At 41.8% G+C, this 13,708-nt stretch overlaps 1 protein-coding gene across 1 annotated transcript in view; it reads left to right on the plus strand.

Moving 5' to 3' along the window:
- Window positions 1–12,122, plus strand: part of adad1 (adenosine deaminase domain containing 1 (testis-specific)) — a 72,645-nt gene extending 60,523 nt beyond the window's left edge. Inside the window, exons 11-12 of the mRNA XM_063046531.1 lie at window positions 6,459–6,591; window positions 10,571–12,122. Coding sequence (XP_062902601.1) covers window positions 6,459–6,591; window positions 10,571–10,687 — 250 coding nt within the window. The 3' untranslated portion in view covers window positions 10,688–12,122. The remainder of the gene's footprint in view (window positions 1–6,458; window positions 6,592–10,570) is intronic.
- The last annotated feature ends 1,586 nt before the right edge of the window (window positions 12,123–13,708 follow it).

The raw sequence follows: 13,708 nt of genomic DNA on the forward strand, positions 1-13,708 counted from the left end.
TATATTCCGTCTGGGTAGCCTCCAACCTGATGGCATAAACATTGACTTCTCTAGCTTCCGTTAATGCCCCACCTCCCCCTTGTACCCTATCCATTATTTATTTATATACACACATTCTTTCTCTCTCTCTCTCCTTTTTCTCCCTCTGTCCCTCTGATTATACCCCTTGCCCATCCTCTGGGTTTTTCCCCCCTCCCCCTTTTCCTTCTCCCTGGGCCTCCTGTCCCATGATCCTCTCATATCCCTTTTGCCAATCAACTGTCCAGCTCTTGGCTCCATCCCTCCCCCTCCTGTCTTCCCCTATCACTTTGGATCTCCCCCTCCCACTTTCAAATCTCCTGCTATCTCCTCTTTCAGTTAGTCCTGACGAAGGGTCTCGGCCTAAAACGGCGACTGTACCTCTTCCTATAGATGCTGCCTGGCCTGCTGCGTTCACCAGCAACTTTTATGTGTGTTGCTTGAAATTCCAGCATATGCAAATTTGAGGAAATCTGCAGTAGAGTCCACTGCTCTTTGCAGCTTGTTCCTGTGCATTTGAATTACCCTACCAGGACATAATTCATCGAATCAGGATACTTTTAGCAATATATCCTGTAGAAATTTGTTAGTGTTCTGTGACAAGCTGAACCTCGTTAGAATATGGAGGTGTTGATACACTTTCCTCATAATTTCATCTATGTGCTAGGTTGTCCAGTATGCTAACACCCAGGAATTCTTAAGTTGCCGTCTCTCTCCACCCTAGATATTCTTTCTCCCCACCCCATCCCCCAGTGTAGACTGGCATATGTTCACTCTCCCTCCTCTTCCCGAAGTCAACAATCAACTCTTTAGTTTTGCTGGCTTTTAGCAAGAGGTTGCTCCATCACTCAACCAGATGTCCTATCCTGCTCTGGTAAGCTAACCTATTGCCACCTGTGATTTGTCCAACAGCTGTAGTATTATCGGTGAATATGAAGGTTGCATTTAAGCTGTTTTCATCCACATAGTTGTGTGTATTCAAAAGAGCATGGAGCTAAGCACCCAGTGTTGAGGTGCCTCCATGTTGATGACCATCGAGGTGGAGGTGTTACCAATTCTTTGAGGTCTGCCAATGAGGAAGTAGAGTATCCAGTTCCAAAGGGAGGTACAGAGGCCCAAGTCTTGAAGCTTGATCATGAGTTTGGATGGGATGACTGTGGAAACGATCACTGAGTCATGATGAACAGCAGCCTGATAGGATTTCCTGCTGTTTGAAGTGGTCTGAGCTTGGGTTGTAACCAGAATTTTGGAGTGGTTAGTGACAGAATTGGGCAAATATGTTCAGATGAGATGTTACAGGCATACCTACTTTTTGAGTAGTGCAACCCACACATAAATGTGAATAAAGATTATAGGGAGGCTGTTCAATATGACTATAGCAGCATGGTTTACCAAATGCATAAAATGAAAAGTTAAGAGTTCTAGTAGTCTTGTTATATTCAGGAATAGATATTTATCAGCTTATGGATAGCTAGTTGTATCTGGAAAGGAACTTGACATGTGAAAAGGAGAATCTAATTGTAAGATCCATGTAGCCCCATTCCCATAATTCCTTCCTCCTCCCTTCCCCCGTCCCAGTTTCATTCTCCCCCTCCCTCAGCTGTCTATCAGCTCCCTCATAGTTTTGCCTCCCTCTACTACCCATTGTGCTTTCCCCTATTCCTTCTTCACCTTTCCTGCCTATCCCCTCCCTGCTTTCCCTCCCCCACTCCTTTATCTTTCCCCTTACTGGTTTTTCACCTGGCACCTATCAGCCTTCTCCTTCCCACCCTCCTCCCACCTTCTTTATAGGGCCTCTACCCCTTCTCTCTTCAGTCCTGATGAAGGGTTCTGGCCCGAAACGTTGACTGATCATTTCCATGGATGCTGCCTGACCTGCTGAGTTCCTCCAGCTTGTTGTGAGTGTTAAATTAGCTAGAACTGAGAGACTTCTCAGAAACAGAGTTGAAATTAAAAAGTCAACCATCAGGAATAATAGTTCCGCAGATTATTATGCTAACTGTATACTAATTGATATACAGTAAAGTTGCTCTGGAGCACGTTCTAGGTACTTTTGGAAGAGTATTAGTAATTGAGGTGGGGAATTCTAACTGCGCCTCAAATAAAATTGACCTGAGTAGAATTCAGCATTTGTTTTTGAAACTTAGTTTGTTAAAGTCTATATTTTCAGGTTTGCTTCAAGATGAGTAAAATATGAACAATGAAATTGTAAAACATAATTTATTATTGAATGTTAATGAATGGCACAATAGTGTAGTGGTTAGTGTAATGCTTTTACAGTGCTAGTGATTGGAAGATCAGAGTTCAATTCTTGCTGCTGTCTGCAAGAAGTTTGCACATTCTCCTGATGGGTTTCCTCTGTGTACTCTGGTTTCCTCCCACACTCCAAAGATGTATGGATTAGGGTTAGTAAATTGTGAGCATATGTTAGTGCTGGAAGCATGGCAATAATAGTGGGCTGCAGCCACCACATCCTTGGACTGTGTTGGTCCTTGATGGAAATGACGCATTTCACTGTATGTATTGATGGACATATGACAGCTGTGTACATACATCTATTGATGCTTCTGGACACATCTTCAGTGATGTTCCTGGAATCATCGGGTGTTTCGGGTCTTTCAACATCATACAACCTCCTCCAGGTGACCCAGCCGGGGCTGATCAGACCCCAGCTTGTGTCCCGATGGCTAGCTACTTATGACTCCGTGGCTCCCCTCTTTTGAGCCGCAGCTATCTTGAGGCCCTCTCTGCCGCATCGGTGGTACTGCAGATGGCTCTCCTCTTCCTCTCTCCCTCGATGCCCAAAATGCTGAAGGCCCTAACTAAAGAACGGGCTATGAATCCCCTACAACCAACCTCCACTGGGAGACACCTCGCTCTCCATCCAGCCTGCTGACAGTTGCTGACCAGTCCTGCGTACTTGGAGAGCTTCCTTTCAAAGGCCTCCTCCAAGCTATCTTCCCATGGGACTGTCAGCTCCAGCAGCACCACTTGCTTAGTAGACTCAATGTAGACAATGTCTGGTCGCAGGGTGGTGGCTGCAATATGGTTGGGGAACTTCAGCTGCCCTTCAAGGTCCACCAACAGCTGCCAGTCCCTTGCAGAGATCAGAATGCCTGCAGACGTTCTTTTGGCAGGTATTGGCTGCTCCCCAGCTCTGACAAAGGCAATGGTCTGCTTGGAGGGTCGGGACTGCTTCGCCCACTCAACTCCTGCACTGACCGCTTCAGCGATGGTCTTCAGGACCTGATCATGCCTCCACCTGTACCGTTCCTCACCAAGTGCCCTTGCACAGCCACTGAGGATGTGCTCCAGAGTTCCTCTCTTGGAGCACAGTGGGCACGCAGATGACTCTGCCTTGCCCCATGTGTGCAAGGTTTGATGGGCTTGGAAGCACATCGTACACTGCCTGGATGAGAAATTGGATGCGGTGTGGTTCGGCTTTCCAAAGATCAGCCCAGGTCACTTTCCTCTCAACTGCATTCTCCCATCTTGTCCAAGCTCCCTGTTGCTTCATTCCCACCGCCTTGCAGGCTCTCATCTCCTCCACTACTGCTCTCACCTCCTCCTGAACTAGACGACGCCTTTCCTTCCCTCTGGTGTCCATCTGGGGAGTTGGAAAGGATCCTAGCCCAGCTCGGCCTTGTGTGACCACTCCCACCAGCCTCCTGTGACGCAGCCTCGCCTCTGCCTCCTGAACAGCTTCCTCTGCCCTCCAATTCCTGCCAGTACTAATTTGGATCCCTGCTGTAGCCACCTTTGGGTCACTTGAGTCCCTATACTGTAGCACTTCTCTGGCTCTTGTTACCTTGAATTCTTCCCCCAAGGATTTGAAGGGCAGTTGCAGTTTGTTGTGGTGTCCATAGAGTGCGATGCTGCTCAGGCTCTTTGGCAGCCCAAGCCATCTCCTGAGGTGGTTGCTAACCCTCCTCTCTAAGGTTTCGACTGTCGAGATCGGAACTGCATAGACGAGGAGGGGCCACAGGATTCTGGGAAGAATGCCATGCTGATACACCCAGGCTTTAAACTTCCCAGGTAGGCCAGACTTGTCCACAGATTTCAGCCAGCCATCCAACTCGGTGCAGGTTGCCTAAATGGATGCTGTGTCCCTTAAAGAGCTGTCAAAAACCTTGCCTAAGCTCTTGACTGGCTTTTCTGTGATGGTTGGGATGGCTGTGCCTGTGATGCTGAACGGGCACTTGTTCTCCACCTTCCCTTTCCTTAGCACCATCGATCTTGATTTGGCAGGTTTGAACTGCATCCAGGCCCACTCCACCAGCTTTTCGAGCCCTTGCAGAATCCTCCAGCAGCCTGGGACTGATTCTGTGGTGACTGTGAGGTCATCCATGAATGCCCTGATAGGTGGTTGCCGTTGAGCGGAATTCAGTCTGGGCCCTCTGCACTCTGGTTCAGCAGACTTAGTGAGCATGTTCATGGCTAGGGAGAACAGTGTCACTGAGATAGTGCACCCTGTGATGATGCCGATCTCCACCTTGTGCCAGGTTGATGTAATTGCTCCTGAAGAGACCCTCATCCTGAAGTTGCTGTAATAATCAGCAATAAGGTCTCTGATTCACCTGGGGACGTGATGTTTGGTCAGTGTGAGCTGCACCAGCTTGTGCGGAATGGAGCCATATGCATTTGCCAGGTCGAGCCACAACACTGACAGGTTGCCCTTGTTCTCTCTGGCCTCCCTGATGAGCTATGTCACCACACCGATGTGGTCCAGACAGCCCGGCATCTCTGAAATGCCACCCTTCTGGACTGATGTATCAATATAGGTGTTCTTTGCTAGGTAGGTGCACAACCGGTTGGAAACTGCACTGAAGAAGATCTTCGCCTCGACACACAGCAGGGAAATGATGCGAAACTGATCTATCTGGGTGGCATTTTCCTCCTTCGGGATCCACACCCCTTCAGCCACTCTCCACTGTTCTGGGATCTTCCCCCTTCTCCAGAAGATTCTCAGGATCTTCCACAGACGCAGCAGGAGTTTGGGGCAGTTCTTGTACACTTTGTACGAGGTGTTGCTTGGTCCTGGAGCCGAGCTTGCCCTTGCTTTGCGGACGACCTCTCTGACTTCCTTTAGTTGCAGCTCTAACATGTCGAACTGCACATCCGGTTCAGGTGGGTCTATTAGGATGTCGCACTCTCCCAACTCCTGCTCTCTTTCAGGATCATTATATATCTTCTTCAGATGTTGGTCTATGTCTTCCTGCGAACAGGCCAGTTTTCCACTGTGCTTCTCCCCCAGCAACTCCTTGGTGAACTTGAAGAGGTTGGTGATAAAGGCAGCACATTTTCGAGCCCTTTCACGATGCCGCCTCCGATGCCACTCTGCCCGGGGGAGGACCCTGATCTTCTTTCGTAGTATGCACATCAGCTGGGCCAAGCCAATGCGCTCCTCTTCTCCTGCCTCCTTGTATTGGGACTTCAGCGCTTTCATCTCCTGCCTGATGTTGTGGATCCTCAATGCTCTTTGCTTCTTCGAGTAAGATGGTTTGGAGCCTTCCTTCTCCTCTTCTCCAAACCGTTCAGCTGCAATACTGACAATAATTGTTGTCATGGCTTGCAGCTTCCTATCAACCCCTCCCTTCTCCGTTGCCTCCAGAATTTGGTTAACATCTTCATCAAACTGCTTCCACAGTGAAGTCATGTTAGCTGCAGGCCATTTGATCTGCCTCCTGTTAGACTTCATGTTCAAGGGATTAGTTTGCAACACTTGGAGGTTCCGGGCACTATGGGGTGACTCCGGGCCTGGCCCCTCCTTCGTTTCACCAGGTTGGACACCTGCGCGTTGTGCTGCTCCTGCTCCCGCCAAACACTTCTTCCTCGCTTGGTGGATCTTCAAGCTGCGATCATTCTTGCTGATTTTGCCACATGCACACTGCTTCCTCATCGTCGTTTGTTCATTGCCTGGGTCTGATGTCGTTGTATCCATCCGACTGGGGTGCTTATCCTCCCCCCCCCTCTCGGGCACACCTGGGGGTATCTTTTCCTTAGATTCTTTGTGGCTTTTGTGGGGGTCCTCCTCTCAGAGGACGCAGATTGGGTTGCCAGCCCGTTCTGCCCTGGTTGCCGTCTCTCCGGGCTCTCACTGACTCTCCAGTTGTCACCACTCTGACAAATAAAGCTAATCTTTAAAATCTTTACACTTTGGAGGGTGAAATTAAACTCCTAGTTCAGGCAGTATCTATTGGAAAAGAGTACAGTCAACATTTCAGGCTGAAACATCGATTGTACTTTTTCTCATAGATGCTGCCTGGCCTGCTGAGTTCCTTCACTATTTTGTGTGTGTTGCTTGGATTTCCTGTGTCTGCAGATATTCTCTTGTTTATTACTATGATAACATTCGCAAAGAACAGAAGTAACTGAAGTAACCGCAATTTGAATGTGTATTGCCCTTTTAGGGAAAATATGTTCTTTGTTTTGTTTTTAAGTTCGCCATTTAAAAGTGGTACCTCCATGACCAGTCGATTATGCAAAGCAGCCATGCTCAGTCGCTTTTATCTTGTTGCTAAAGAAGCAAATCGAGAAGATCTGACTGCAGTTCCAACATATCATGCAGCAAAGGTAAAATTAAATTCTATTTAAGAAAATATTTAACAATAAAATTTATATGAATTGTTACTTTTGCTCATGGATATTAATTGTAGCTCTTAATTTTCTAAATTTAGACTAAATTTTCTAGGGTAGAAATCAAATTCAGTTATTTAAACAGTCATTTAATCTTTTAAAATATGCACAAATTAAGGAGTTAGTGTGCTTTAAGTCTGAAATTTATATTTACGCTGAGGCTAGGTAAGTCAGTTTTATTTCCACTAATAGCAGTCAAAAGAACACAACTCCTATCCATGTTTCTCAGCCTGTGATAACTTTGCTTCTCTGCAGGTACACTTTGGCATTCATTAACCACTGATGTGATGGCCAAAGCCAGCTCAGAACTTAAATCAACAACTGAAGGACTAACTGACGTCCCACATCAGACAGCTCCTTTTCCTCACTTTGCAGAAACGAAAACAACTTGTCTTTAAGAGCTTCACTCTCAGCTACGCTTTCCCCCTTTCTCTAGAGATATGAACTGGCCATGGCCCTGCCTCTCCAGGTGCTCCTATCCTATCGGCAGTATGTCTTCAGTCTAGTCCCTGGTAGTCTGGATTAACATGACATCTGTACCAGCTGATTGATCAAAGCACCATTCATTCAATGTAACTTTCCCCAATGCTTTTACAGAACTCATTGCTCTAAGTAGCATTTTTTCAGGAATTGGGACATCCACCCTGCTCAGAATACAAGCACTGTTCGTATTACACCAGACGTTGATCCCCATGGCATCCATAATAACGTATCTTAATTATGACGCACCTCACTTTCCACAAATACTAGTTTAAGCTCTGACTTAACAGACAAATGAATTGTTTAATCAATCCTTGTACAGCATCCGAGCTCTGGACGAGCCATCCTAAAGCGCCCACTCACTGCACTCATGTACAAACTTGGCTCTTTAACTAGCTCTGCTAATGACCACATGATTTGGCGGTAAGAAGACCACCTTTCATAAGCAGTATGTGTCTAGGTTTGGTATGATTTGTGGTTCACCAAACAGGAAAGTTAGGATGTTCTGGTTAAGGAACATTGATTGTAATGAATGCTCTGCAAATATTGCCCATACACAATTATTGGTCACCAAGAAATGGCAGTTTATACACTAGCATAAAATTATAAAGGAAATATATTTAGCAATTTTTTTACTTTATCAAACAGTTAATAGGAAAAGAAAAGAAAGACAAAAGAGCCCATTACAGTTAAACCAGTCCAATATACACATAAACATTGGAGCTCATTTCTGTAGCGATTTTTACTCACTCAAACCCGTGTTCTGTGTGAAAGGCACCAGTCACAGTTTGAACTTGCCTCGAAGATCATCTCAAATGAACTGGCTAACTCAGGAGTATCGGCACTTCCTCCTTAGAACCAATTCTTCGCACAAAGCACTTCTTCCAACAGGGTCTCTCCTTCAAATGGCATTTGCCAAGCATCTTCCCTTATGCCCCGCTCCGCAGCTCCTGCCAAAAGACCACAAACCCGACTACTGTCCTTCAGAAATCTCATCCCTGTCTAGCTCTCTCAAATGTTCCAAGGCAACTAACTGAGCTGAAAATTTCAATATGTACCAAGATAATCTGGATTGGTTGACACAACATTCCTAAATTGGACAACATGGTTCCTTATCTTTAGCCAAAGCCAAAACACTCATACTAGCAGGGCACACTGCTTTTACAGAAAACTTGTAAAATAAAAATACGTTGCAGCATAGCAGTAGAAATCTTACCCAGGGTATTATATTAATATACGTTCATATCTTCCCTAACCTAATACAGTGACCTAGTTCTGGTTTCCATTTCACTGACTGCATACAAATAAGGCTCATCTATCGGTGATGAATTGACAACTTTCTGCTGTAATTTGGCAGATTGCATGATGATAGCAGGATCCATCATCTACCTAATTACTACAGTACATCAAAATCCATCCCCTGGTGACTCATGCAGTTTCAGGCAAAAAAGGTGAAATGATTTGGGTTGTTAGATGTTCCATATTCTCATTACTTAGCTGCTTTGAATTATGATTTATAATTGGATGCTAATAGGAATAAAGATCTTGGATTTTCTTCTGAGTAGGAAATGCTATAGTTAAGATGTTCTTCTGCACTTATTATAAGTTGAGATGTTTGATTAGAATGTTTCTAATAGAGCCCTTAGTTAGCTGCAGTCCTACAATAAGGATAGCCCCTCACTTGGCTGCCTTCATAGTTGTCTCTCTGTTTCCTGGAGTTAGAGAAACACAGAAAACCTGCAGCACAAAATAGGCCCTTCGGCCCACAAAGCTGTGCCGAACATGTCCTTACCGTAGAAATTACCTAGGGTTACCCATTGCCCTCTATTTTTCTGAGTTCCATGTACCTGTCCAGGAGTCTCTTAAAAGACCCAGTTGTATCCACTTCCACCACCGTTGCCAAAAGCCCATTCCGCACACTCACCACTCTCCGCATAATAAAAAAAAAACTTACCCCTGACATCTCCTCTGTACTTTAAAACTGTGCCCACTTGTGCTAGCCATTTCAGCCTCTGACTCTCCACACGATCAGTGCCTCTCATCATGTTATGTATCTCTATCAGGTCACCTCTCATCCTCCGTCGCTCCAAGGAAAAAAAGGCGGAGTTATCTGAAGCCAAGGGGCCTGTGAATTGAGCTGTTTTTAAAAACATGTCTGACATCATAGGACTAATAAAGACATAGTGTCTGACTTAGTATGACTAAAATCTCAGATCACATATTGTTAAATTGTATCACTCTTGATATCATTGGATTTATCATGCTATGGTAATGTTCCTTGTGGTTGGAAATCTTATTTACAAGTCCTGTATCGTGAGCTCCTGTATGAAAAGTAACAACAATATAGTTAGCTGATAGTAACCAAAATTTTATTCTTGCTGGAAAAAGAGATTTCTTTTGCATCTAAGCTATGTTTTTTCCCATTTTTAGCCATATTGTACTTGTGTGTGTTTAAGTCACAGATTAAGACTGTCTGTCATTTTAATTCTGACGAAGGGTCTCGGCCTGAAACGTCGACTGCGCCTCTTCCTATAGATGCTGCTTGGCCTGCTGCGTTCACCAGCAACTTTGATGTATGTTGCTTGAATTTCCAGCATCTGCAGAATTTTAATTCACTTAGTTTCTATCTCTGTATCTTGGCTAATCCTGAAATATCTACATCCCTGTCTGATACTTCTGGGTTCTCAGGTCCCTATTTCAACTGCTGCTAAGGTTTCTGCTCTACACCTCTCCACCACCATGGCCACTTACTCGTGCTTGATTTCTACTTATCTACTCCCAATCTCAAATTTACTTGTTTCTGCTAAAGGCTTCACTAGCCACATCAATCATATTCCTGGATTGGAACAATACACTGCAGTAAACCAAGGAAAATTGTTTAGGAAGGCGTAGTAAAAGATAATTACTAAGGTAAAACATCCCAAAAATACAATTTAATGTATAATCAAGAATCCAGGTTTTGTAAAACAATATAAAATGTGCTTAAACAGTTTAACTTACCCAAACTGCTAACCCGGAGATAAATATGGAGATTACTTCAGTTAATACATGAACATTACTTTTCTTCAATTTTGACAAAGTCAACCACAATATTTTGATCGTATTGCACTTTGTGTACCTCTTGAAATTGCAATTTTTATTTGTATATGTAAACTAATTTGAACTTAGTGTTCACTTTTTCAGATCTTGTTTTATGTGAGTAATTAGTTGAAAGACAATCACTAAGCAGCTGCATTTTTTTTTAAACTTTTACAATATTTTCCATTGAAGTCACAAGGAATACATAGCTGAGCAGTCTGTATTTTGAAGTGAAAGACAATACCTTGTTTATTATATTTCACCTTTCCTATCATTTATTACATTTTCCAGTATTTTCCATGTTAATTTGGATTCCTAATACTAATATTCTTACTGCTTTAATTTTCATTCTTTCCAGGTGATGGCAAAATCATATCAAGAAGCTAAAGGTTTACTGAAATCATCATTAGCGCACCATGGTTTTGGTACCTGGCTGGCCAAGAGTCCAAATGCAGAAATGTTCCATACGCAGTGATAAGGCATGCTGAGGCAAAGCCTTGATTGCAAACTCTAATACAGTCTCTTTATCATCAGGGTACTGTTTACTCTCATTTAGAAGAGATTCAGGTAGATCTTTTGTGAAATAATGGGCAAAGAACATATTAAAAATTCATTATATCACATGCTTGAATTCCCCGGACCATGCATTTAATCATATAACAACTTTGGTAGCTAAATCAATTTCTTTGGATTTGTCAACTTTTATCAATACACATATTCCTTTTAGTCTAGTTGCTGCTTTTCAAAGGCAGACTGATAAGCTATACAATTTCATTACTAATGGTTCCTGTAATACAGCCATAGTAGAAACGTAATACTATGGTAGATATTGTGGGAAATTTTATTGTTTCATTGTCTGTGAAATAGAGTATTCATTCATATACAATGTTAGTTGGTTCACTGTTACAGCATTTGAGTAGTTATTAGAGGTACGTAACTAATAATTAGAACTTTAATCTACACAGGCATTCAATTGCTTGAACAATTGTGCAGTTTGCATCTGACCAATTCTGTATGTAATATGATTATGTTAGAAAATGTATGTGATTTTTTTTATGCTATGGAGTTAAATGTGAAGTTATTTTTTCCATAATGTAACATGTATAATGGATAGCTTTTTGATTTTAAATAAGTCTTCAAAGTAAACCTAGTTAGCTTTATTAAAATGTTGACCAAGTTCACCAAATGCGTATTTGACTATGCTCATACTGTGGTGTAGAAACTGACTTCGTATAGGCACTGTCAAGGTGATAACATCGTGACAAGTCATTCCTTATATAGAGAGTAGTTAGAACTAAATACAGATCCTGTCACTACATTCAGTCTGGTGTACAGTTTTTCACTTTTTCTTCCTTTTGTTGATGTATCTTCTCTCCACAGCTACATTCAAAAGTGAAATAGAATGCAGCAATGATGATATGAAAATGCAACTTCAAGATATGCTTTTGTGTTAAAATTACTATCGAATGTACATGATGAGATGTTTTCAGGACTGCAGTAAGTTATCACTGTAAGGATGTGATATTTCTTGCTCCAGTCCAGTAAAGACTGATATGACTCATTTTGGATCACCATTGCTTGTTGTGCACTTTTGAAAAACATTTATTTAGAATATAATTAAATCTGTACAAAATACCAAATATTCTACATTTTTGTGAAATCATCCATGTATTAAAACAAGATTAATGGCATTAATATTTGTAATAATGTCAATAGCTGCAATGCCCTTATGACATGAATGTTCTGGATTATGATTCTTGGTCTCAGTTTGAATTGGCTGCCAGGAAAGATGTTCCTGACTTTTCCTTCCACAGTAGAAAGATACAGTTTCTAATTTATCTGCTTAACTGTAATTTGAATGAGGAATTAGATTATCTGCCATCATACTAAAGATTTGCTGAAATTTTTCAGATGCACAAATTGAGCAATCCTTTACTGTGTTGCTATTTTCAATAAAATTCACACTACAGCCAGCGATATGAGAATTGATGGAATGATTAGTGTACTATAATTTGCCAGATATGAGATTTGAACACTTTTCAGCCTGAACCTGATGACAGTGGATAGGGATGACTTACAGGAAGGGAAGCTTGAAGGTGGATGTTAACAGTTGAAATAGTGTCTATATTGGTATGCGTTTGTATGTGTAAAATGCAATCCTGATTTGAAGCAAGTTTCCAACAGTTTCAAATTTTTAAACTGGTTGTCTTGTTACAGGCTAGTCTAAGAAGTTTTTTTACCTTCCTCCTGTTCTCAACTGTCAAATCACCATTCTTCAGATTATCTCCCTGCTCCTAATTCGTTCACTGCCCATGAAAATAAATCAGTAAGAACCTCATTATTTAATAGCTTAGGGTAATATTGACATAGCGTTCAGATCAAAATTCACTGTTAATTCTCAAAAATGATGCAGAGGGATGAAACCATAAAGAATTTTTAAAGGGAAATGGTTTGGTAATGGTCGATATGTGCTTTTGATTAATGAAACATTATTCTTAAAAAAAAGATATTTGAAACTTTGAAGTGTTACTCAAAATTCAACACTTGCATATCATATTATTCTGTATGAAAATAACTGTGGGACTGCAATAGTATAGAACTCCGGAGAGTATAAAATAAATAAACACCCTACAGACAAGTCTAAAACTACATAGTATAGGCCTTATTTGTATGTGTTTACCATGCTTTCCTTACTACTTACTGCTTTGTTCTTTCTTTATTTTACCCCAGCTCCTGTTATTTAGTTGTTATCTCTTTCATGGCCATGGTTCAGTATCTAAGTGGGAGTAATTTCTAACAGTAGTCAATTTAATTTAAAACCTGCCGTTTTTTAAACCAAGAAAAATTAATAGAAAATGTTATTGACGCTGAAAAATTCAAGTGTGGAATTACTGCAGGGTCAAATACAACAGCAACTCCTAGAGCCTCTTTGTGTTTCAGTGGGTGTAGCATTTGGAAAAAGTAAGAAATATCAATGACAAATAGGGCAGGGCAACAGTGTGCTTGGGTGTGGTGAATGGAAGGTGTAGTGAGTAGAAATTAAAACTGTTTTTGACTTTGTAGTTATATAAAATTACTATCACAGTTAACAATGTATTTCAGGAATTGAGTAGTACTGATGCCATAAGCCTTTAGTTTGCTTTAGTCGAATTGACTTATAGTCAACTTATCCTAATTTATCCTGAGGAACTTGGAATGACTGAAAGTTTAAAATCATCACTGCTATTGTTATGAACTGATCAATATTCAAGCAGTTAAACTTATTAGCAATGATTGTCAAAAATAATGCCCTCTTAATGAGCTACCTCAGAGAGAGGGACAGATGTTACTATATTCGGTTTTCTATTTGCTTAATTAGCTAACTTTGTTACAGCTAAATGAAATTTTTCAGAAATAAACAACAGCTTTTCATTTTACATTCTTTATGCCTTGACCACCCTCTGCCCCCAAACCTTAACTTCTTTGCATCAACATTTGCTTGCTTTTTTAATAGGAC

The sequence above is a fragment of the Mobula hypostoma genome, chromosome 4 (genome assembly GCF_963921235.1).
Source record: "Mobula hypostoma chromosome 4, sMobHyp1.1, whole genome shotgun sequence".
Classification (NCBI taxonomy): domain Eukaryota; kingdom Metazoa; phylum Chordata; class Chondrichthyes; order Myliobatiformes; family Myliobatidae; genus Mobula; species Mobula hypostoma.